Raw genomic sequence first — 24,965 nt, 5'->3', positions numbered from 1 at the left:
AACTTATTTCCTTTAGTGTAATACCCTCTAGCTCTATCCATGTTGTTGCAAATGGCAAGATTTCATTATTTTTATAGCTGAGTAACATTCCATTGTATATTTATATGCTATATATATGGGCTGCTTCCATAATTTGGCTATTGTAAATAATGCTGCAATAAACATAGGGGTGCATGTATCTCTTTGAATTAGTGTTTTTGTATCTTTTGGGTGAAAACCCAGTAGTGCGATTCCTGGATTATAGGGTAGTTCTGTTTTTAATTTTTTGAGGAACCTCCATATAGTTTTCCACAGTAGCTGTGCCAGTTTGCATTCCCACAGGGCACAATCCTCACCAACACCTGTTGCTTCTTGTGTTTTTGATGTTAGCCATTCTGACAGGTGCGAAGTGATACCTCATTGTAGTTTTGATTTGCATTTCCCTGATGATGAGTGACATTGAGCATCTTTTCATGTCTGTTGGCCATTTGTCTATCTTCTTTGGAAAAATGTCTGTTCATGTCTTCTGCCCATTTTTTAATTGGATTACTTGTTTTTGGGGTATTGAGTTGATTCGGTTCTTTATATATTTTGAATACTAACCCTTTATCAGAGATATCATTTGCAAATATCTTCTTCCATTCCATAGGTTGCCTTTTAGTTTTGATTGTTTCCTTCGCTGTGCAGAAACTTTTCATTCTGATGTGGTCCCAGTAGTTTATTTTTGCTTTTATTTCTCTTGCCTCAGGAGACCTATCTAGAAAACTTGCTACAGCCAATGTCAGAGAGAGCCTGTGTTCTCTTCAAAGATTTTTATGGTTTCAGGTCTCACATTTAAGTCTTTAATCCATTTTGAGTTTATTTTTGTGTATGGTGAAAGACAATGTGTTTTTTAAGTGTGAGATGAAACCAACAGTGACTGAGACCTAGAATGCAATCACCACAAAAATGGAACAGAGAACAGAAGAAAGTCAACTCCATGGAGACCCTGGACCCTTCATGTCTCAGCTCAGCCCTAAAGGATGTAAAATGGAATGGTTCTTGCTGGCCCAGTAGATTAGACTCTTGAGAGAAAGGAAAAAGAGATGATGTGGAAGTGAGATGAAGGGTCACTGCTCAGTGGTAATAATTTTACCCTATTTCCATGCTAGGCCATCACTAAGAAGCCTATGCAGTTAAGACTTAGACTTATGGCAGGGGAAGGTAAATACAACTACCTTTAACCAGTGCTTTATTTTAATTATTTGTTATACATTTCTTTCCACTTACTGTTTTTCCTGTTGAATATATAATGAGCTTTTAAAGTATTGATAATAATGGATAAAATGCTATGATGTTGGGATTTACCTCAAAAGAATTCAATGTTTAGATGTACAGATGGAATGGGATAGGTCATGCGTGGATTACTGTTATCGCTGGGTGATGAGATTTATTTTACAATACTCTGTAATTTTTGGTGTGCTTGAAATTTTCCATTATAGACATTTTAAAAGTTGCAAATATAATTTAACAAGTATAAGAAGCATGGTATTATTTTAGACTGCTATGCATTACTTTAATTTTAAAGAATTAAACACATGAACAAACGTTCAAAGTCCATAAAGAATTTAAAATACCCCTCTTGTTCTCATCTGTCAAGATAAGACTGCTGTGGGTCACAGGGCTGTCTTTGCATGTATTTTCTACTATTGCCAATCTAGCACCTGAATGTTCTATAAAACGCTATTTTCATTCTGTACATATTATTACCAAAAACTAATCAAAAGAGTATTTTTAAGACCCCTTCACCTTTTCTTTTGTGGCAGTATGATGTGGGCCACCACACATAAATTTACTGTTCCAACTAATTGAACTAGATGCTGCAGTGTCTTCTGAAGGTGGGAATGTTTGTATAAGCATAGTAGAAAGGGGATGAGGCAGGAATGAGGATTGAATCCTCTAACATATGAGACTATTGAACTGAATGTTCTTTTGTGAACTGTATGTCATTCTAAAAAACAAGAAGAAATTTGCAATAGCAGCATCTGCATACAATGTTTTGAGTTTTTATTTTTTTATTTAAATTCAATTAGCCAACATATAGTACATCATTAATTTCAGATGTAGAGTTCAATAATTCATCAGTTGCGTATAACACCCAGTGCTCATCACATCACGTGCTCTCCTTAATGCCCATCACCCAGTTACCACATCCACCCACCCACCTCCCCTCCAGCAACCCTCGGTTTGTTTCCTATACTTAAGAGTCCTTTATTAGTTTTTAAATTGAGTTTATTAATAGGAAAATAAATGCCTTGGTCACTGAATGAAGTGACTTGAGGAAGGTAGTATATAGAAAGTTATTTGCACTGTTATTAACATCATTGTCTTCTTTTTCTAAAAGGTGATTTTAAAGATCGAGCTGAGATGATAGATTTCAGTATACGGATCAAAAATGTTACAAGAACTGATGCTGGGAAATATCGCTGTGAAGTTAGTGCCCCATCTGAGCAAGGCCAAAACCTGGAAGAAGATACGGTCACTCTAGAAGTCCTAGGTGTGATGTGCTTTTATCTGTGGGATTACTGTTCCTCACCCTCATCCCCATCCCCCAGGCAACCTGGCGCCCCAGTCAGGAAAGTTCTAGAAATCACCAACACCACTTTCCCTGTAAAATCTTGGCTATTGCCCCTTTTCACCTCATTTGCCGCTGAAATTTTACTCTTACAAATTTGTTCTGACAAAATCTCTTTTCATTTCAGATTAAAGTAAATCTTAATGGGCCTATCTTGTACATAGGAGCATTTCCCTAAGAGTTTATTTTTCAGTACCTTTCAGTATATGCGGTCTATCTCTTACCATATAAAATCCTAACACATGAGATGACAGAAAAGCAATAAAACAAAAAAGTAGGCCAGGGAAAGTATTAGAAGTTATTTGGTAGAAAAGAAAAGAAGAGAAAAGGAGAGGAGGGGAGGGAAGGGGAGAGGAGGGGAGGGGAGAGGAGGGGAGGGAAAAAAAGAGAAAAAAGAAAAGAAAAGAAAGAAGTTATTTGGTAAAGAAGGGAAATTAGTATTTATTGTGCAGCTAGTTTGTGTTAGGCTCTTTCACATACATAATTGTACTTAATTTTTCACTGACAACTTCATTTTTATAGATGAGAAAAGAGAAGCTAAATGATTTTCCCAAGTCTACACAGCTAATAAGTGTCTGGACCAGGATTTGGATCCTGGTGGGATTAACTCCAAAGCCAATATATTTAGCCACTATGAGAATCACTGATAGATATTAACAGCTCATGTTGACAACTGGTGGAGGAACATGATCTTTTCTTCTCCATCGATGTTAGTATAAACTGCTAATCATAGAGAGTAAAATAACTCCCCTTCCTTTTTCTATATAACCCAGGGTCTAAGATACTAGTGATGTACTAGTCTAGCAGAAATTCAACTCAGAAAACCTTGCAGGAGATTCCACTGGTGTATTAGTCTTCTATTGTCACATAACAGATGATCACAAACCTAGCAGCTTAAAATACCACCCATTTATTGGCTCACAGTTCTGTAGGTCAGTCCAGCTCGACAAGGTGGGGCTCGCTGCCCAGGGTATCATAAGGCTGAAATCAGGAGTCAGTGGGCTGAGTTCTTGTCTGGAGGTTCTGGGGAAAAGTCATTCTCCTTGTTGGCAGATTTCAGTTCCCATGGCTGTACAACGAAAGACTCCATTCCATGCTGGCTGTGAGCTGGGGGCCACACTCAGCTCCTGGAGGCACCACATTCCATACACGAGGGGAAACTTTCTGTCCCATCATGTTGAAGTATACAGAAAGAAGGGGGATGTAGATAGTGGGTAATGACAAGTGAGAAAGAAAAGGGAGTTAGTAGATAAAAACCTGGCTGCTTTTAGGAACATGTATTGCATGAGGATCCAAGACAATGAGGAGGTGCTCCTTAGAGATTCATGGCTGTGCTCTGAATCTCTGACTTTCCCTTCTGTGACCACCCAGAGAAAACGACTTTTCAAGGGGTCATGGGATTAGGTCAGTCCCACCTGTGTAATCTCCCTATCTTAAAAGACAATAGATTTGGGACCTTAGTTACATCTCCAAAATCTCTTCAAAGTAGTACCTAGATCCGTGTTTATGGGTCAGGCCTGGAAACGGCATAGATGACTTTTCCCACATGCCATTGGCCAGAACTCATGCATATGGCCCCATCTAGGTGCAAGGGGTTTGGCGAATGTGGTCTGGCTGTGTGCCCGTGAAGAAAGGAAGTGGATCTCTTGAGCAAGTAGCCAGTCTCTATCACAGGTGTCCAACAAGCCCATCTTAACATGGCTGTTAAAATCCTTGTTAAGCTTATAAATAACCAGTGCCATTTGACTTCCCTCCTTCAGTGGCCCCAGCAGTTCCAACCTGTGAAGTACCCAATTCTGCTCTGAGTGGAACTGTGGTAGAGCTGCGATGTCAAGACAAAGAAGGGAATCCCGCTCCTGAGTACACATGGTTTAAAGATGGCGTCCCTTTGTCAGAGAATCCAAAACTTGGCTCCCAAAGCACCAACAGCTCCTATACAATGAATACAAAATCTGGAACTCTGGTAAGGTCATTTCAAGTGTTGGTGTCATAGTTGTCTTATATTTGGAGAAGAAAAATTATTAGAACTAAAATGATGGAGAAGAGAGGGCTGATACCATTTCTTACGTGGAGAGAGGAAGGGGCAGTGGGAAAGATGGTGGTACCTGCCCAGGGAAGTGATGGAAAAGGTACTACCAGAGATGGGGAGACAATATAGAGAACTAATAATAATAATTTTAATAAATTTTTAAAAGATTCATTCTTTCACTCTACTAGTATACAGTAACATTTAAAAACTAGACCCTCTGGTTAATAATAAAGCATATTTGATGAAGTGGCTAAATCATAAAGCATATCGATGGATGTGGCTCCTTTTTAAAAATTTTTTTTTATTTTTTTAGAGATTTGTTTTTTTAAAGATTTTTTATTTATTTATTTGACAGAGACACAGTGAGAGAGGGAACACAAGCAGGGGAAGTGGGAGAGGGAGAAGCAGGCCTCCCGTGGAGCAGAGAGCCCGATGTGGGGCTCCATCCCAGGGCTCTGGGATCATGACCTGAGCCGAAGGCAGACACTTAACCGACTGAGCCACCCAGGCGCCCCTGGATGTGGCTCCTTGAGGAGGACCACACTCCCGCCCTTGCAGCACCAGCAGGCTCAGTCAGCAGGTCCGATAGATTTTACACTGAGAACTTGGGCAGAAAAACTGCTGTCACACGTTGCTATATTTACTTTTCAAATTTATTTTTTCTCGGAGCAGGTGATAAAAGCCCCAAGGCAAGTTTGATATAGATTCACTTTCCCCACTTAGCCTCAACCCTTGAAATATCTTATGATGTCAAAGGGATGCACCAGGGCAGAACAAGGGTGGGTTCTTTCCTGAGAAATAGGCAACAAAGACTCCAGTGTATGGATGACAATGACTTCCTTTTAATTACCAGTTATGTCCTAGTAGATCCTTTATGGTTTTAGTCTAACTTATCATTAATACTTACCCTTGGCCTTGCATTCCTGGTGAATATTTTTATAGTCTGGCTTTTGGGACAGTGAGAGATGATTTCATAAGGTGAAATACACAAGGGGAAACTTTCTGTCCCATCATGTTGAAGTATACAGAAAGAAGGGGGATGTAGATAGTGGGTAATGACAAGTGAGAAAGAAAAGGGAGTTAGTAGATAAAAACCTGGCTGCTTTTAGGAACATGTATTGCATGAGGATCCAAGACAATGAGGAGGTGCTCCTTAGAGATTCATGGCTGTCATGGCTGAGGTCAATGGTGACCATGGCAGTATTGAGGGTGCGACAGGAGGGCACGAAAGCATGATTCTGTGCACCCCTCTCTCCCTCTGTGCTGGTCCTGGCAGGATCCTTTAAGGCATTCATGACCCACTGCATTCCCTCCCTCCCTGCCTCTCTCCTAACTAACTTCCTCCCTCCCTCCCTCCCCTTCCTTCCTGCCATCCACCCATCCATCCATCTTTGCTTCCTTCCTCTCTTCCTTCCTCCTTTTCTCCCTTCCATCTACCCTCCTTCCCTCCCTCCCTCCCTTCCCTTCCTTCCTTCCATCCAGCCATCCATTCATCCAGCCATCCATCCATCTTTGCTTCCTTCCTTCCTCTCTTCCTTCCTCCCTTTCTCCCTTCCTTTTTTCCTTTCATCTATCCTTCCTCCCTCCCTTTCTTCCTTCCTTCCTTCCCTCCTGCCTTCCTTCCTTCTTCCCTCCCTCCCTTCCTTCCAGAAATTCACCAAGGGGATAAATCCACTAATAACACTTATGAAGCCTGTTATACCAAAGTCTTACCTTTCAGTTGTTTTGTCAGAGAGTAGAAGGAGCCAAGGTTAGACCTTTATCCTTTCAGAATTTTCGAAAATTCCACAACTGATAGAATTTTTAATCCTATAAGCTAAGCTGATTAAGATTTTCCTCGACCCTCTGCTACTTCCTGGTAATAGCTCTGACCCTCTAAAGGAAGTCTTCATCATTTCCTGCTGTAGTGAACTCACTTGTGGCTGGGAAAACTGCATTAGCCCTTTCAGGCCAAGGAGGCCTTCCTTTACAAATGGTGTTCCCTGGGAATTAGAAATACTGACAAAACTTTAATACTACCTGTGCTGTAAACTTTAAAATGCCAATTGCCTTCCTAACCATACCACTTCCTCAGTATCACAGAACAAAGACACTTCCCCATATATATTTAAGTCTTTCTCTGTCAAAATAAACAGGAAGCCTAGCTACTTACCCCTTGAAGGCATGGCAAAGTTTTGAATTCACAGTAAAGACATCAAGTCCTAAGTCATGAAAAAGGAGAGACCAACTTAATACTGAAATTCAAGAGACACGGTTACTTCAGGAGTCTACTTACAGATTTATGGCTTAAAATATATATTTATTTTCCTTCCACAAATAGCAATTTAACACTGTTTCAAAACTAGACAGTGGAGAATATTCCTGTGAAGCCCGTAATTCTGTTGGACATCGCAGGTGTCCCGGGAAACGAATGCAAGTCGGTAAGCATGAAATATTGGGAGGAACAATGGTTTGCAGTCAGAGTGCGCATGTACTTGGGGATGGGAAGGAGCAAGGGGTAGGATTGTGCCTGAGTGATTGGAAGAATAAACCAGAGGGAATGTTTAAAATTAGTTTGACATAATGTGTTGCAAAAATCAAACATGCTGTTCTTAGTCCATGTCCCAAACAAGCCAAGAATATTTAGCACTCTACTTTTCAAGTTTTTGAATTTTTCAAATCATTGTTTTAAAAATATGCTTGTCTGGGCAATCTTCTTTCAAACAGAAACTAAGAGTCTTATAAATTGCTCAGGGTCAAGGATTTGGTATGGGGTTCAATTTCCAGCTCGGTCACTTACTAGCTACATATTCTTGGGCCAGTTATTTAACCTCAGTCTCCCCAAAATAGAAGTAGTAATATGCTATCTTCATTGGGTTATGGCTCAATCAGTAGAGCATGTGACTCAATCTCGGGAGTCGTGAGTTCAAGTCCCATGTTGGGAGTAGAGCTTACCTAACAAAAAGAAAAAATAATTTAAAAAAAAAAAGAAAGAAAGACAAAAGAAACGGACCCATCACTGGCCCGAAGGGATAAGGTTTCCAAAAAAAAAAGAAAGAAAGAAAGAAAAAATTGATATTTGGAAGGGTTAGAATAGCACTGGCATATTGTGAGCACTCTCAAGAGTTGGCTATTTTAGTGTTTGATAATTTTTTCAATCCCCTAAAATACAGTGCTTTACTTATCCCAGAGTGGGCTCTCAAAAAAGACATGTCGAATGTAGTTATGAATCTCTATTTGCTATAAAACATAGCTGCCATATATTTCACAAAATAAGCTTCCTAGAAGTCAATAAAATCAGACTCAGGAATCTTTTCAGATTATATGAGTTTCAGAGCAAACATGTTTTTTTCATTTCATTTTTAATAATTTGGTTCAATTCTCCCTTTGTGAAAGTCCTGTGTTTTGAAAAAGGGTGTTTTGTAATAGGGCTAGCTGGAGATGGCACCTGCGGGGTTAAAGGTCACTCAGGAGGGCTGCACCCTGAAGTGGGACACCCATGGCCCCCCTTGGTTCAGGAGCTTGTCCTCATCTTTGTGAGGTCAGAAATGCATGTTTTCAGTGTGCTCAGAGATATGCAGATCTATGCACACTAATTTGTGTTGTTCATGTACAGTTAAACTCTTGGCATTATTTTTTAAGTAAAATATAATCTTATTAGACCTCAGAATGCTCTAAAGTGTAAGATATTCAGTAGTGTATTCTAATTTCCACAAGTGTCTTTTTAAAATTCAGGGATACATATTATCCACCCAATTCACTCAAGTGTTGATAGTTATAGTCAAACATAAGCGTTTGCTTAAAATATCAGAAGGTATCCCTCTTAGTGCTACTTTGGAGTTATCATTAGAAAAATTCATCAGAACATGTTTAAAATTAATGCACTGATAAAGGGTTTTCCTAACTTCATTCATTCATTCACATACTACCCTCATGTTTTTTTACTGTAATACCACCTGCACTATTTATTCTTTCTTTAAATGGTCCTGTTTAATTTCAATGCCTAATTTAGCCTCATCTCAAGAAATAGTATCTGTGATGTCATGGTCTTAACATACTAGTTACATTTTTTCCAAGCATGCAGTAAATAAATACAGAACAGCTAAAATTTAATACTTTGTGCTTTGCTAGTCTTACCACTTTAATTTGATCACGATTTTCACATATCTACTCTTTCTCGTATAAGTTGGCTTAAGAGTTAAAATTCGTTCATTTAATGCTCATCCATTGATCTTAGATGTTTCATGCCCTTGGGTTGAAGTTTATTATCTTTTGATACATAAGAATTCGTGAAATCACATGTCAAGTTTCCTTCGTGAGTTATCACTAATAACTTATAACCCAAACCAGAATCTGTTCTAAAGAAACTCTTTTTGAAGTATAGAAAGAAAGTAAGTCATGGACCTGATGATTATTCCCAAGCTGCCCCCTGTAAAACTCCCAGGAGACCCCACTCACACTTAGCATTTTAACAGTTTGGTTCCTTTCCTTTCAGTTAGAATAATGATACCTTCCTTTTATAAAGTGGCCTTTTTTTTTTTAAAGAAAAAAAATATTTTTGTACATGTTGTTACATTTTCTCTTTAGTGAGGCATAAGGCGGTTATAGAACTTGCTCAGTAACTCACAGTCAATGGCAAATAGCATGAAAACAACTCAGCTCTAACTTACAAGGCTTCTTCCATTTCACTGAAAAAAGTAAAATAAAATTTATACCATAACTTACAGGATAGGACAGTTTTTTTGTTAGAATCTGCCGTTAGGTTGAATCCTTCATAGATGTCAAGTTCATTGACAAACTATGGGACAGATTTTTGTCCGATAATAGCCCTAAGATTGAAACCTTCACAGATGTCACATTTGTTGAGTACTACAAAGAAAATAGTAGGTACAGTTTGGTTCTGTAGTTTTTGCCTTAGATTATGATTATTTTAGATTTTTCCCTATTAATTTCATTTTGCCTTAGATTATGAATATTATGGAATTTTTTTCCCTGTCCACTACTTTTTTAAGTAAATAAATAGCTGGATCTCAATGACCTCTCAATGCTTAAGCAAAAATGAACTGAATTTTTTTTTGTTGTTTGTTTGTTTGTTTTTAAGATTTTACTTTTAAGTAAAATCTATACCCAATGTGGGGCCTGAATTTACAACCTTGAGATCAAGAGTCATGTGCTCTACTGATTGAGCCAGGCAGGTGCCCCTAAAACTGAACTGAGTTTATGCCAAGCAATAATTAATGTTTTCTACCCTGGTCAAATTGCTCAGCCTTCCAAAAGAGGTATTCAGTTTTCTTTCTTAAAAAAATCAGTTAATATTTCAGATTTATGAGAAAATTAATAATCCTTGGCATTAGAAAAAAATTTTGAGACCAGAAAGTTTTATGATAAGCATACTCACTTAAATAATATTTCTTAAAAAAAATCTTTCCCAAAATGTGCAGTGCTTTTAAATATCTAAAATTATTGTTGAGAAAGTGCTACCTAATATTTTCTTCAAATTAATCACACGTTAATTAATACTTGCTTTTAAAAACAAGAACCCTTTTATTATGCTAAGCGAAATAAATCAATCAGAGAAAGACACATATCATATGATCTCACTAATATGAGGAATTTGAGAAACAAGACAGAGGATCATAGGGGAAGGGAGGGAAAAATGAAACAAGATGAAACCAGAGAGGGAGACAAACCATAAGAGACTCTTAATCTCAGGAAACAAACTGAGGGTTGCTGGAGTAGTGGGGGGTGGGAGGGATGGGGTGGCTGGGTGATGGACATTGGGGAGGGTATGTACTATGGTGAGCACTGTGAATTGTGTAAGACTGATGAATCACAGACCTGTACCTCTGAAACAAATAATACATTATATGTTAAAAAAAAAAAAAAAGAGATAGTAGGAAGGGAAAAATGAAGGGGGAGAAATTAGAGGGGGAGATGAACCATGAGAGACTATGGACTCCAAGAAATAAAATGAGGGTTTTAGAGGGGAGAGGGGTGGGGGGATGGGTTAGCCTGGTGATGGGTATTAAAGAGGGCACGTTCTGCATGGAGCACTGGGTGTTACACACAAACAATGAATCATGGAACACTACATCAAAAACTAATGATGTATGGTGATTAACATAATATAATAAAATTAAATTAAAAAAAACAAGAACCCTTTGAGGAATTGTTCCTTTAAAAAGTATAGGTAATTTATATATTAATCAATACATAGGAAGTATCCAAATGACAGAAGGGTGTGGCTCATGAAATCCTGAAGGACAAGCTGGAGAAATGTGACCCAGGTTAAATATTTAGATGGATGGATTCACACAGTTGGATCCCATACCCAGAGGGTGTAATAAATTCTATTATATGAAGGGAGGTATGTAATAGCCTGTTCCATAGTTCTTTCCCTAACAAAGTCATAGTCATCATTTTAATTAATGATTTGAATGAGGATATTTTTTGATGCTGTTCCCAATTACATAAATATTGATCTTGGAAGGTTCATAATCTAATTCTTGGACAACAGAATCAGTATCTGAGAAAACCTCACAGGTTGGTAACATGGTAGTGATTTCAAACTTGGGTCCAAAAAATCCAGTTGTATTAGGTTAGAGGAAAGATGACTTAATAGCAACAGGAAAAAGTCTTGGGGAGTTTAGTTAATTTTAAACTTAATGGGATGACAGTTTAATGGCATATATGTATGTGAGTGTGTATGTGTATATAAGTACACACACACAAGCCCAATTAAATTCAAGAAAGATGTTTCCGACTCTTATTTTATAGAACAAGAGTCACATGGCTTTCTTTGGGGCTGAATGAGTTTTCCGTTATCGGTAAAATTGACACAGATGATGGTGTAGAAGAATTTTGAGTAGAATTGGGGGTGTGTGGTAGTTGAATACTTGACCTCACTGAACTTTGAAGATCACTTCCAATCTGATATTTAATCCTTTGAAGTATTATCTCCCCAAGTGAGTGCAAGGGAATACCATACACGTTATTTCTGAATCATGGAACTTCTTTCAATTTGAGATTCTTGCAAAACTTAATTCCGTTAATATTTTCAATCAGTTTTGAACCTTGTCCTGGAATGAATCAGTTGAACAGGCTTCAGCAGCATGAAACTATCCATGTTTATGGTATAGCTGCCAAGGGGAGCTTATTTGAATTTTTTCAATTTAATAACTACATCTGTCCATCTATTTGACCCAAATTCATGCCTGGTTTATTTTGCGTTCCAGATGATCTCAATGTGAGTGGCATCATAGCAGCTGTGGTGGTTGTGGCCTCAGTGATTTCTGTTTGTGGCCTTGGCGTGTGCTATGCTCAGAGGAAAGGCTACTTTTCAAGTAAGTGAGTTTCACCCTTCTTCACTGGACAACTTCCTGTGGATATAGAGTTTTCTTACAAGACCTTGTTTCTCCTAATTAGCTCTAACAAACTCTAGAGAGTATTTTTCCTTGCTTTTTCTGCAGTAGAAAATGTCCCAAGTGACATGTAGGTGAGTTATGAAGCACCTTGGCAAACAGAGGGAGAAAAGGCAGAGCTTCCTCAAGTCAACATTCAGGAAACACCACAGACTATGTGAGAGGCACCGTGGGATGGCATAATGGGGTGATACTGACGGATAGTCAACGTACATGGATATTTATAGTATATTGACATGTATTTAAGAGCCCTTTAAGTCAGGAATTATATATCTCAAGATGTAAATTGATTTCCAGTTTTATCATAAGTCCCATTGAAATAAATCAGTGGAATATTTTATCAGTGTAGAACAGTGGAATGTTGAATGTCAACTTTAGCACAACTGTTCAGTAAAAACTAGAAACCTATAGTATTACAGTTGCTTCTGGACAAAGTTTTTAATTCTTTGAGTTTAGACCTCTTATAACTCCAAACCCCCATTTGATGATAAAATACGTTTGATATGAATGAGATGAAAAAATAATGATGTTTTATTCTCTTAATGTATTTCTTTACTCCCAGTCTTTAAAATTATCTGAGAGCTCAAAAGCTGCAGAACTCCATAGAGTCCATTGGGAATAGTGTACAAAGCAGAATGTTTTCATAGAATAGTAAATCAATTTATAGCATAAGCAAGTTTTAGACCCATTGTTTTATAGTGAACATTAATTTTAGAATTTAGGTTTAAAAAAACATACTAACATAAAACTTAACCTATAAATAGATATTCAGTGTCATGAAATGTTTCCATGGCATTGTTTCAAGAATATTCCCTATAATTAAGAATAGCTGCTCTGTGAATTAATAGTTCTTTTCCTTGATGCTCCAACCTTAGTCTAGTGTAAATGTAATTTATGAATGGAATCCAGCTGAGGCCCCCTGCTGGTCACTAGTGAAAGTACAGACAGATAAGATTACTCATGCAAAATTCTTGTCATCCTTATCTCTACTTGCAAAGAGTATCTGTCTTGAGTATTTTTATCGGAGACTTGGTAAATACATTTTTCTTAAAATACTGAATTAATTAAAGATTTGACTTGGGTAATAGGAACTCATTAGTGAAGAATATTACTCCCATCCTCAGCTGGCAGAAAATCTATCCAAGGGGATCATTTTCTTGAACTTGATTTCAGACAGGAGTTGGCAAACTATGACCAGTGGACCAAATCCAGCCTGCCACCTGTTTTTCTGTGGCCCACAAGCTAAGAATGGCTTTTACAAATGAACATTTACAATCTGTTTGATAATAAGGAACACTAACTTTGAATCCCAATTAAGAGAAATGTTATCCCCTGTCAACAAAAGAATTCTATTTTTCCAATTGATAGACCTATCCTAAAGGCTTTGATTATTATTATTATATTTTGAATTTTATTAATAACAATTTTTGGAAACTTGGTCTCTCTTATTATATAAGTACCTACTTAATATCCTCAATTCTACCTCTTGGCCCACAAAGCCTAAATATTTGCCTTGTGGCTCTTTACAGAAAAAAGTTTGCCAACCCTTGATTTAGAAAGTACAAATGTCACCAAGAGAGAAACAAGACTGAGTAAAAGAAATTAAGCCTACACTTGCTTTTATATGAATATGTATCATACCATATTAACTCTTGCATTAATGATATACACTTATTCTTTTGTAGAAGAGACCTCGTTCCAGTAAGTATACTTTTCTTAAATGCATGCCCTTCCCCCACCTCAGCTAATTTTCTGTTGATCATCTGTTTAAAGTCAAACATGGAAAGTTGGGTTATTTGTGAAGGTTTTATCCCTATGGGAAGTGACTCAGATTCATCAAGAAATACACCCCACTTCATGCCTCATGCCTACCTGTCAATGTTGTTTAATTACCTAGAGAAGACATATAGTCACTAATTTGACTCTGTAGGCACTTCCATAGTACTACTTTAAAAAATATATTTGCTGTATTTTGCTAAATTAAAAATTTTCGAATAAAATTTTACTGAACAGCCATTTTCACATTGAATTGAATACTTATTTTGTGCCCAACACTTCCTAGGGAGTGGTAGTAGAGCAGTGAACAAAACGGGCCACCCAGCTCTCTGCCTCATGGAGCTTATATAGAGAAAGGTGAAAAGTAAAAACACTTAGGTAAACTCTACAGTATGTCAGACTGTGATAAGTACTGTGGAGAAAACTAAAGTGGGTAAGAGAATAGAGAATGCACAGGGTAGGAGTGGAGATTGTCCTTTAGGGTGGTTACGTGGTTCATTCACAGTGATGTTTGAGAAGGACCTGAAGGAGCACAAAGAGCAAATTAGGCAGATACCCATGAGAAGAGGGTTCAAGCAGAAGAGAAAGAACAGATGGAAAGGTCTAGAGGCCAGGCACACCTGGAGTAAGTATCTGAGGCACGTTGCGGGGATTGGTGTGGCTGAAACTGAGTGAGGACAATGGAGAGAAGGGAAGAGTGCACAAAAGTAGTGGAGGCCAGATTACATGGAGCCCCTTCTAGGCAGTGGTGAGGAGTTTGACTTTGATTCTGAGTAAGATGGGAAGTCATTGGAAGGCTTTGAGTCAGGGAGTAATATCCTGTTACTTAATTCTTAGAAGCTCACATTCACTGCTCTGTTAAGAATCAACTATAAGGTAGCAAAGAGTGGAGAGAGCAGGGAGACCAGTTAGAAAACTACTCAATAATTATCCAGCCAAGAGAAAATGGTAGCTGGTTCCAAAGTGATGGTGTTGGAGATGTGAAGTGATAGGATTCTGGATACATTTTGAACAAGTTACTGATTGGTTGGATGTGGATGTGGGAGAAAAAGAGAAAAATCAAAGATAGCTCCATGGCTATGGGAAGAAAGATGTTACCAATTACTGAAATGTGTAAGACTTTGGGAGGAGCAGGTTTGGGAGCGTTAGGTGGGAAGGTCTGGAATATTTGGGAATTTTAATATTTGAGATGCCAATTAGGCTTCCAAGTAGAGATAATTAGTAGATAACAAGATATATAAACGTGGAGTTTGGAGAAATAACTAGGATTAGCAATTTAGGAATCATTGGTGTAGGAGATCACCAAGTTTATGTGCATGATTTGTGACTGTCCTTCCGGTGTACATGGCAGTACATGGTGGAAATGGCAGACCCAATGCGGGGCAATGGGCATTCCTCTCTACTCTCAGCTGCCTTAGCTGCCGTTGATTTCCTGTTCCTAGACTTCCTGCTCAACCCTGTTCACTGTGTCTAATCCTATCCCAGTACAAGTCCAAAATGAGCTCCAAGTTATCAGGACTAGCAGTAGCAAAGGGGGAGAGTTCAGAAAACAGGGTTGCCTGATGGTATAGCCACCCCACATCCCACCCCAGGCAATTGTGAAGACTTCCACTTTTATTGAGGAAGATGGAAAGTAATTGGAGGATTTTGAGCAGAAGAGAGCATCACTACCATGGGGAAGATTATTCTTTTCTTTAATCACATTGTCTCTTAGGTAGGTAGGAATCTGGGAGGCAGTATCTCTACTCCTAGACACATCTCCTGCCATTTGTCAAATCCATGGCCCTTAAAATTTGTTGGATAATGAATTGGGTGTTATATTAATTTGCTAGGACTGCGGTCACAAAGTGCCACAGATGAGTAGCTTAAACAGAAATTCATTTTCTTACAGTTCTGGAGGCTGCAAGTCCAGATCAAGATGACAGCAGGGTTGGTTCCTTCTGAGGGCTGTGAGGGAAGATCTGTTCCAAGCCTCTCTCTGCTTGGCTTGTACATGATCTTCTCTCTGTCTTCACATTGTCTTCCCTATGCCTGTGTCTGTCTCCACATTTACTCTTCCTAGAAGGCCAGCAGTCATATTGGATTGGGGTCCACCTAATGACCTCATTTTAATTTAATTTAAAGACCTTATCTCCAAATACGGTCACATTTTGAGGTATTGGTAGTTGGAACTTTAGCATGAATTGTTGGGGAAGACACAGTTCAGCCTATAACAGACGATTAGAACCTTAGTTACCATGTAAAACTTTCTTTCCGTGGGGAAAAAAAATGAATTTTGATTATAGTGTTCAAGTTTTCAAAGTGCTAAATGCTAAAAAGTTGCTAAGTTAAAAGCAAGTCTCTGTTTGCACATTCCAGAGAAATCTTTAGCCCCAGGCTACAATGAGATCCATAGGGCTTCACAGGCTGTTACTTTGTTATGTGGCTTTCTCTGTGGAATATTGTCTATAAATATAAGAAATTCAGTTAGGCTTGCTGGCATGTTTTAATATTGTCTTTTATATTCCACAAACAGGAAGAGTAGTTCTGCATCTAAAGCCACCACAATGAGTGAAAATGTGAGTATTTTTAAAGCACATTTATAGATCAGATGTGTTTAGGAAATAGGGCAGGGGAAATGAAATGATTGTACAGAAAGTGATGGATTTTCACTTTTAATATACTTTGTGCGAGGGTCTATGACTGGTCTTCAGAAGGAGGTGAGTGACTGTTAGCTTCCATCCTCTGTCTGGACTGGTATGATAAAGTTGCATTTGTAGAGCAATGGGGCTTTGCCTGCCATTTTTTTTCTCATGATGTTTGCTATCATTAGCCTCCTTAGCATCATTAGGTCTGGTGTTATCAGCTCCATTTCATAGATGAGAAAATTAAGACCCAAGTTCTCACAGGATCATAGTGGTGGGGCTGGATCCAGGCACCTGGATTCCTGTCAGCTTGCCCAAGCAGATGGCTTCCCCCAGATCTTTGATTCCAAGACTCTCCTTTGGTTATTCAGAGAACTTGGAAAATTTAGGAATATGGAATATCCTCTGCTGTTGCCGAAAGGAATGTTTCAGAACTCCCTGAAGGGATACAATAATTATCCAATTCAGATGGTTTAGGCAACATAATTTGGACCCTTGTGTACTTTTGCATTTGTGAACTCTACAGTGAAGTAGTAAATACCATCGTCGCTCAGATTTTGTAGCTCTTTGGATGGATATTCAACCTTCTGGATTTTTTTTCAGGAATATGAGAGGTAAGGGAGGAAGGTTTCCAGTGTTTTTGGAGGTCTAAGCCCTTTCTTGAGAAATGGAACACTGGTTCTCTGACCTCCTTGGCACTCAGTGGCAAGGATTCTCTTAGATTTCCTATGTAAAGCTCGGGGGAGGCAGTGGGCACTGGTATTTTAAACACTTGAGTGACTCTGACACTAAATTTACGACCCATTTATTGTCCCATAGACTTTTTTTTTTTCTGTTAAAATTTGATTTTTTTTTAAATTGCCTACTCCAGAATCTCTCACAGAAGTCATTTGATTTTGTAGTTTACTGTACCACAATCATATTAAATTCTTTCATTAGCAGATAAGCAATGTGTAACTCTGTCATATTTGTTCCTACAATTTATAGAAAACACTCCTTAAATGTGGAACAAAGTAATCTCATCCTTCCAAACAGTAGGAGACATTTTGTGGCTGAGTCAGAAGAGCAGAAACCTTTTATTTTTTCATTGTCTTCCTCTTGGTTGCCCTCATCCACTGAGAGGTCAAGCCTTCCATTCTGGTTTTGCCCTAGAGCACAATTTCTCAGTCTTGGCATTATTGACAATTTCTCATCATTCTTATATTGTAATTTCCCTTTTGAATTCTTATATAATGAATTCTTACAATTTTGCGTAGTTTCCTTTTGGGGGAGCTGTACGGTGCATGATAGGATGCTGAGCAGGAGCATACCCCACGCAGATAAGATTTCCCCCACTCTGATTCCCACTCCGACTTCTTTACTCTTTAGGCAAAGTTTCAGAGACCTTGTCTCCTAGTATTTATTTAATTCCCCATAAAATAGATTTAGTTAACTATATGCTGGTTTTTACCTATCAATTCTCATAGCGCATGTAGCTTTATACTGATAAAATTTATATATTTCTTTAAATATGAATTAATACATTATACTTAAACTTGTTTTTTTCCCTTTTCCTAGGATTTCAAGCATACAAAATCCTTTATAATTTAAAAGAATTCCACCTGTGAGATACGCCAAAACCACAGTTGTTACACAAGTTATTAAAAGATTATAAAACTCTGCTTTGTCTTACATTTGCAAAGAGGTACACGAGGAGATGAATTTGGTATTTCGTGATAATTTTTATGATCGTTAAATTACTTGAAATTGTTATTTTAAACAAATAGTTCTGTCAGCACCTAAATAAAATCCAGTCTGGCTTTTTGCCTCTGGACTAAGTTAAAAGAATCACAAAACTTTGTAAGATTCTGGGGTTTATGAAATGTTAAATGTCCTAACTCCTAGAGAAACTTACTAAAAATATATGATACTGATTGTGAAATTAATCCACAGAGCATGAAAATACAAACTGTGTGCACCCTCTGTGCAGGACTCTGATTTAGAGGGTTCAGAAACTACTGACAGATGCAAAAGGAACCTCTAGTCTCATTTCTACCAGAATCCTCTTTTCTCCCCTAATACAATCCTTACTCCGCTGCTCATTTGTCACTAATCTATTCACAGAAGGGAGGTAGGAGGAGTGGGTCTTATTCCCAAGGATTTGCACTTTGTGTTTATTTTTATCTCTGGGGAACCAAAAGCAACATGAAGAAAAATACCTAATGACCAGAGCTCACTCCCTTGGCATGTGTCATTGATTTTTCTAATTAAACGTAATTTTGAGAGTCAAACACAAACCCAAGTGTCTTATTTCACTTGAGTTGTTTTTTGCTCTTTCCTTCCTCTAAGACCCCTTTGAAGAGGATCAGGGACCTTGATCTCAGAACTCATCACTGGACCCTCCACACATAACCTTGCAGATAGCTTTCTCTGCATGATGGTGACTTCATATTGATTTTCAAATGATTTTCTCTGAAAACCATGCAGTGAAATTCTGGGCTGGGCCGAGTGCCTTGCTGGCCAATCCTGCTTACTGCAGAGCCGGGGATGTAGAGAGGAGAAGGGGCTGCGCCCTACACCTGTGCCCTGCTTGATACATAGAAGACAGGAGAAATGCTGGCTGAAATGAAAAATCGGTCTCATCATCTGGTTTCTCCACTGATTAATTATAACGGGGTCCAAGCTAGTGTTAGAGTGAAAATTCTAATGATCCGTGTAATAGTAAGAGCAACGAGACTGTTAAAAAAGCATAATCTTCTATAACTTAGTGTGATTATTCAGTTCATGTAAAATATGGGTAATAAAATATGGATAGGGCATTTCTAGTTCTGGGCAAATCTGGATGAAAAGGTTACTCACGAACTTTGTCAACTTTGAACATGGTTAAGCTGCTTTTAAAGGAGTCCATTCTTTTTTCCCCTCAGACAGAGCAAGTCCCAGGATTTACTGGACAAACGGCTTAAGCACTAGCGTGTACCTGGACACCACACCAGGTCCCCGGGAAGATGCCTGTTGTCAGACTATACCTTGCGCCCCACTTGTCTGGGGCACTGGGTGCTTCTCACCAGACTCCTTCCAACATTTTCTATAAAGGGCCAAATACTAGATATTTTAAGCCATACTGGCCTGTTACAACTACTCAACTCTGCCTTTGCATCACAAAAGCAGGCATAGACAATAATAAACAAATGGCATGTTTGTGTTCCAATAAAACTTTATTTATAAAAACAGCAGGCACGGACAGGATTTGGCTCCCATACATGGTTTCCCAACTCTGGTGGTGAAGCATGAGAAAAACACCCGTCTATAAACTTTTGCAAAAATTAAGCTAAATGATGCTCATGCTTTGATTTGCTTTGGTATGAGGAATGCTTTCTCCTTGCATGGCCAAGTGTGAAGAGTATATGTGAGTCTCAAAGTGGGCCCTTCACGGGGTGCCTTGGTGGCTCAGTTGGTTAAGTGTCCGACTCTTGATCTCAGCTCAAGTCTTGATCTCAGGGTTGTGAATTCGGGCCCTGCATTGGGTTCCTTGCTGGGCTTGGAGCCTACTTAAAGAAAAAAAAAGATGGCTCCTCAGGCATACGTACCATCACATAAGATCAATTTCTTCAATTTAAATGACACAAATCCATATTGTGGGGAAAAATACATAGTGCCTTAGCTTTGCTAACAGATGAAAGCTTCTGATCCACTTGGCTAGAGGATTCATCTTATAAAGTATTAACATGACACTTTCTTTGAGTTAAATATGTATTGTACATTATCTTAATATATTGTATGTAGCTAAGTAGAAATCATTGTGTGGAGAATGCCTTCTCCCACACAAAGGATATAATATAATACTGTGCTCAATATTATATCCACTTGTGTCTGGACTTGTGTTTTCCATTTGCTTTTGAGGGACTTGAATATTAACAATTGGTAAAACCCCATTATAATTCATAGAGCATTTTGATTTTATTTTCTTGCAGTGAAATTGTGTTGTATAAGGATTAGGGCTCTGAAATCTCTAATAGCAAGTTTTATTTTAATTATCATTGTTGCTTTTGTAACTAGATTTAATTTATTTTTAGTTGGAGGTTTAACCTAACTAAATGTGGAACAATTGTTTTTTTAGTACAACTTTGCAAAGAACTTCCTTCATCTCATGAGTGGTTTTGTTTGATTAAAGGCTACATTAATAAAAAAACTTGTTCAACTTTTTAGGCCCATTTAACTGGTGCAGGGCAAGAGTCACCCACCTATTGTTCAGCAAAACCCAGCAAACTACCCCCTCTTACCATCTGTAGCTACAAGGCGCTCTTTAGCTGCTTAAGATTAGAATCTCATCATCTTTATCTGGATGCCTGCCAGCCTCTCAAATGCTGACAAAAATGCTCTGCAAAGAAAAAGTCAAAACTATTTGAACATTTTATATATGTCCGGTGGGGGCAGATGGAGGGGAGGGTGTATACAATCTCATTCATCTCAACGATATTATGTATCATGAGGCACCTGGGTGGCTCAGTCAGTTAAGCACCTGACTCTTGATTTCGGCTCAGGTCGTGATCTCAGGGGCGTGAGATGGAGCCCCGTGGAGCCTGCTCCAGATTCTCTCTCTCCCTCTCTCTTTCTCGCTTAAATAAATATATATTTTTTAAAAATAAAGCTGGTCATGTCATCATTGGCAGGCAAGGAATCTGAGACTCAGAGTCAGTCCACCAAGTTCACGGAGCTAAGTGAGGACTCACGGTTTACAAGACCCAGGTCCATCTGATGCAGGATGTTCACACAAGGTGTTTTATTTAGCTCCTTTTAAATTTAAATTTACATTCCTTTTAAATTCTTAAGTTCTCCTCTTGTGCCACATCTTCCCTTCACCCTTAGTAACCTCTGGCAAGTGGACCCCTCCCTAGGCTCACAGCTCGTAACATTGTTCCGTCTTCCCTGTCCCCACAACCCAGGCTCAGTGCTGTGGTGGGCCGTTCTGTTCTCAGCCACTCTCCCCTCACCACGGATGCCCAAATCTCTAATCTCAGTATTATTTTTTTTTAATATTGAAGCTAACCGTGATGAATACGTTTAAATTCTAGCACTCCTACCCTTCCTATCTCTACATCTGCCCATCTTCTACCTCCCCTTATTCATCCACTCCACCCTGCACTGGCTCATTCCAGGATTGTCACTGCTGTCATCCTTTTCACCTCAGGCCTTTGTTACTATCTCAAGTTTTATCTTCTGGGACCTTCCTCCCTCAAATACTCTCCCTTCTTAGTCATGACTTCTACAGCAAGGTCAGTCCCCTTCTCCCTTTTCTCCCTTCCCCTTGCTAAAAATCTTCCGCTTTTTTCCCTAAGGGCTAAATTCCTTAGCCCGGAGTTCAAGGCTTCCCCCGCCCCCTCACATACACGTCTCGTCCTATTGCCACAACCTACCTATCTAGCCAAATGTTCCACTGTTCTACTTTGGTTGCCTTATGCACCCGTCAAACTGAACAAGGGTCATTTTATTTCAAGAACGCAATGTTTTCCTCCCCTGGAATGCTGATTCTCCTGATCAACAAAATTGGGAAAATCTATTTACTATTTGAGGGACAGCTCAAATTTCACCTCTATGAGGCTTTCCCTCATTCCTCCCGCTGGAAGAAGTTTCTTCTTTGAGTCTCCATAGCACTTGGTTGATTTTTTTTATGGCAATTACTGGTTTTTATTTCATAATACACTATGCATGTATTAAACAGTATCTGATGTGTAGTTGGTATCTAATAAATGCTGAATGAATTTTTAAAAACCAAGAGCACTTGTGAAAGGGCAACTAATAAAATTTCTCCACAGATTTAGATTATTAATAAAGTATTACATTCTGCAATGTTATTATAATCCAGTTCATTTATTATGCAAAGTGACACAAATTATTGCTCCATGAATTAAAGCTGGACAGAAACTGTTTCCCTCTTCTCCCACCCCTTTGTTATTAGGCATCCATTTCCACACAGTTCTTAAAAAGATCTTAAGATACTTTTCCAACTTTCAAATTTTGTTAAAATTTAATTTTCCATCCTTTGTTTCTTGTTTCCAGTTTTCCATCCTAATTTTCCATCCTTTGTTCTATAAGAGTTTGGGACACTTTTAGGAGTAATAACTGGTCAGGAAATTCAAAGTAAACGGTACATTTTTATTTGTTGATGATACTGTTTAAAAACAGACAACATAATCTAGTTCGTGTGCGTGAGCCCCGTAGGGCCGGGGAGGCACCAGCTGCCGCGCGGGGAGGAGGCCGAGGCCACAGCTCGAGGGAGGCCCCGGCCCCTCTGCGCCTGTGTCTGGCAGAGCCGGTGGGAGACGAAGAGACAATCCTTCCCTGCCGCCCGGATAATCAAGAGTTTTGGCCAGACCTTTGAGCACACACCGAGAGAGTGAGGAGCCAGACAAAAAGCACAGACTATGGCGCTGAAACGGATTAATAAGGAACTTAGTGATCTGGCCGGTGACCCTCCAGCACAATGTTCTGCAGGTCCAGCTGGGGATGATATGTTTCATTGGCAAGCCACAATTATGGGACCTAATGACAGCCCATATCAAGGCAGTGTATTCTTTTTGACAATTCATTTTCCCACAGACTACCCCTTCAAACCATAAGGTTGCATTTACAACAAGAATTTATCATCCAAATATTAACAGTAATGGCAGCATTTGTCTTGATATTCTAAGATCACAATGGTCTCCTGCTTTAACTATTTCTAAAGTTCTTTTATCCATTTGTTCACTGCTATGTGATCCAAACCCAGATGACCCCCTAGAGCCAGAGATTGCATGGATCTATAAAACAGACAGAGATAAGTACAACAGAGTATCTCGGGAATGGACTCAGAAGTATGCCATGTGATGCTACCTTAAAGTCAGAATAACCCGCATTATAGCTGGAATAAACTTTAAATTACTGTTCCTTTTTTGATTTTCTTATGCAAAAGAAAGGCATGGGCAGCTTGAGAAATCCAACCACAGATCTTAGGAAGCTTCAGTTTTTACACCATCTTTAGGAAGCACTTAGAGATAGCACATTCAATGTTAAATTGAATGTGCTCCCCTATCAGACCTCATCTTTTTCAATTTTATTTTTTGTTTACCTCCCTCCATTCATTCACATGCTCATCTGAGAAGACTTAAGTTCTTCCAGCTTTGGACAGTAACTGCTTTTAGAAACTGTAAAGTAGTTACAAGAGAACAGTTGCCCAAGATTCAGAATTTTTTAAAAAATGGAGCATGTGCATTATGTGGCCGATGTCTTCACTCTAACTTGGTTATGAGACTAAAACCATTCCTCACTGCTTCTGACATGCTGAAGAAATCATCTGAGGGGGAGGGAGATGGATGCTCAGTTGTCACATCAAAGGAAGCAGCATTATTCTAGCATCCAGTCTTTTTTTAAGGCTTCCACTATTAGAGATTTGAGGTTACATGATATACTTTATGCTCATAACTGATGTGGCTGGAGAATTGGTATTGAATTTATAGCATCAGCAGAACAGAAAATGTGATGTATTTTATGCATGTCAATAAAGGAATGACCTTTTCTTGTTCTACAGAGAATGGAAATTGGAAGTCAAACACCTTTTGTATTCCAAGATAGGGTCTCAAACATGTTGTAATTCTCATTTAAATTGTTAGGAGGCTTGGAGCTATTAGTTAATCTATCTTCCAATACACTGTTTAATATAGCACTGAATAAATGATGCAAGTTGTCAATGGATGAGTAATCAACTAATAGCTCTGCTAGTAATTGATATATTTTTCTTCAATAAAGTTGCATAAACCAAAAAAAAAAAAAGAGAGACAACATACTCTAAAATGGAGACATTTGTGCTAAGTCCAAATCATCAAACCAAAACTTTAATACCAAACTTAACTACAGTTTCAACCTCTCCCAGGAGTGGTATCTAAAACCAGTCAATCTGGAATTGCCTGGTCAGGCTAGTGAGGTAACCTGCCTGATAGACCCCTCCAGTCCCCTAAAGGAAGGTGACCTTGCCACAGCCAATCCACTCTGCTTGTAACTTCCTTGTCCCACCCCCCTTCTGCCTATAAAAGTCATTTTGTATAGCTGTTCAGGGCACTTTTCTATTTTAGACTGGATGCTCCCTGATTCATAAATTGTCAAATAAAGCCACTAAGGTCTTTAAGATTTCCTCAGTTGAATTTCGTTTAACACTTTCTATTTACTCTTGATTATGACTTTTAAAAATATGCTGTATTTTTATTTGCCCAAGTTTTTAAAAAAAGTACTAAGACATACTAGAGTATAAAATGTCTTTATGCTTTCTACTAAGAAAATGCTCTCAAAATAAGTGAATAGTTGTGTCAACAGAGGACCTGTTTAAGTTCTCTAAAATTGAGGGCGGATGGTTTTAAAAGTCCACCTCATGATGTTTTTAACATTGAATGTGCTACCTCTAAGTGCTTCCTAAAGATGGTGTAAAAACTGAAGCTTCCTAAGATCTGTGGTTGGATTTCTCAAGCTGCCCTTGCCATGTGACTTTTCATTCTCAAACTCAATTTCCTTCCAAATATTTAACTAGCAAAAATTAT

At 38.6% G+C, this 24,965-nt stretch overlaps 1 protein-coding gene and 1 pseudogene across 4 annotated transcripts in view; both read left to right on the top strand.

Annotated features, from left to right (window-relative positions):
* The window catches only part of JAM2 (junctional adhesion molecule 2), an 85,534-nt gene extending 67,453 nt beyond the window's left edge, over positions 1-18,081 (top strand). For 3 of the 4 annotated variants that reach the window (XM_078056401.1, XM_078056432.1, XM_078056469.1), the window contains 7 exons: positions 2,363-2,515; positions 4,354-4,556; positions 6,943-7,042; positions 11,837-11,944; positions 13,708-13,723; positions 16,314-16,356; positions 17,980-18,081. In XM_078056401.1, the coding sequence (XP_077912527.1) occupies positions 2,363-2,515; positions 4,354-4,556; positions 6,943-7,042; positions 11,837-11,944; positions 13,708-13,723; positions 16,314-16,356; positions 17,980-18,012 (656 nt within the window). In that variant the 3' untranslated portion in view covers positions 18,013-18,081. The remainder of the gene's footprint in view (positions 1-2,362; positions 2,516-4,353; positions 4,557-6,942; positions 7,043-11,836; positions 11,945-13,707; positions 13,724-16,313; positions 16,357-17,979) is intronic. The other variant, XM_078056504.1, reaches the window with a different exon arrangement.
* A 2,032-nt stretch (positions 18,082-20,113) lies between these two features.
* LOC118544871 (ubiquitin-conjugating enzyme E2 D3 pseudogene) lies at positions 20,114-23,324 on the top strand (annotated as a pseudogene).
* The last annotated feature ends 1,641 nt before the right edge of the window (positions 23,325-24,965 follow it).

This window comes from Halichoerus grypus, chromosome 1, assembly GCF_964656455.1.
Source record: "Halichoerus grypus chromosome 1, mHalGry1.hap1.1, whole genome shotgun sequence".
Classification (NCBI taxonomy): domain Eukaryota; kingdom Metazoa; phylum Chordata; class Mammalia; order Carnivora; family Phocidae; genus Halichoerus; species Halichoerus grypus.
Note: the sequence above shows the minus strand (reverse complement) of the source record. Positions and strands in the feature narration are given on the sequence as shown.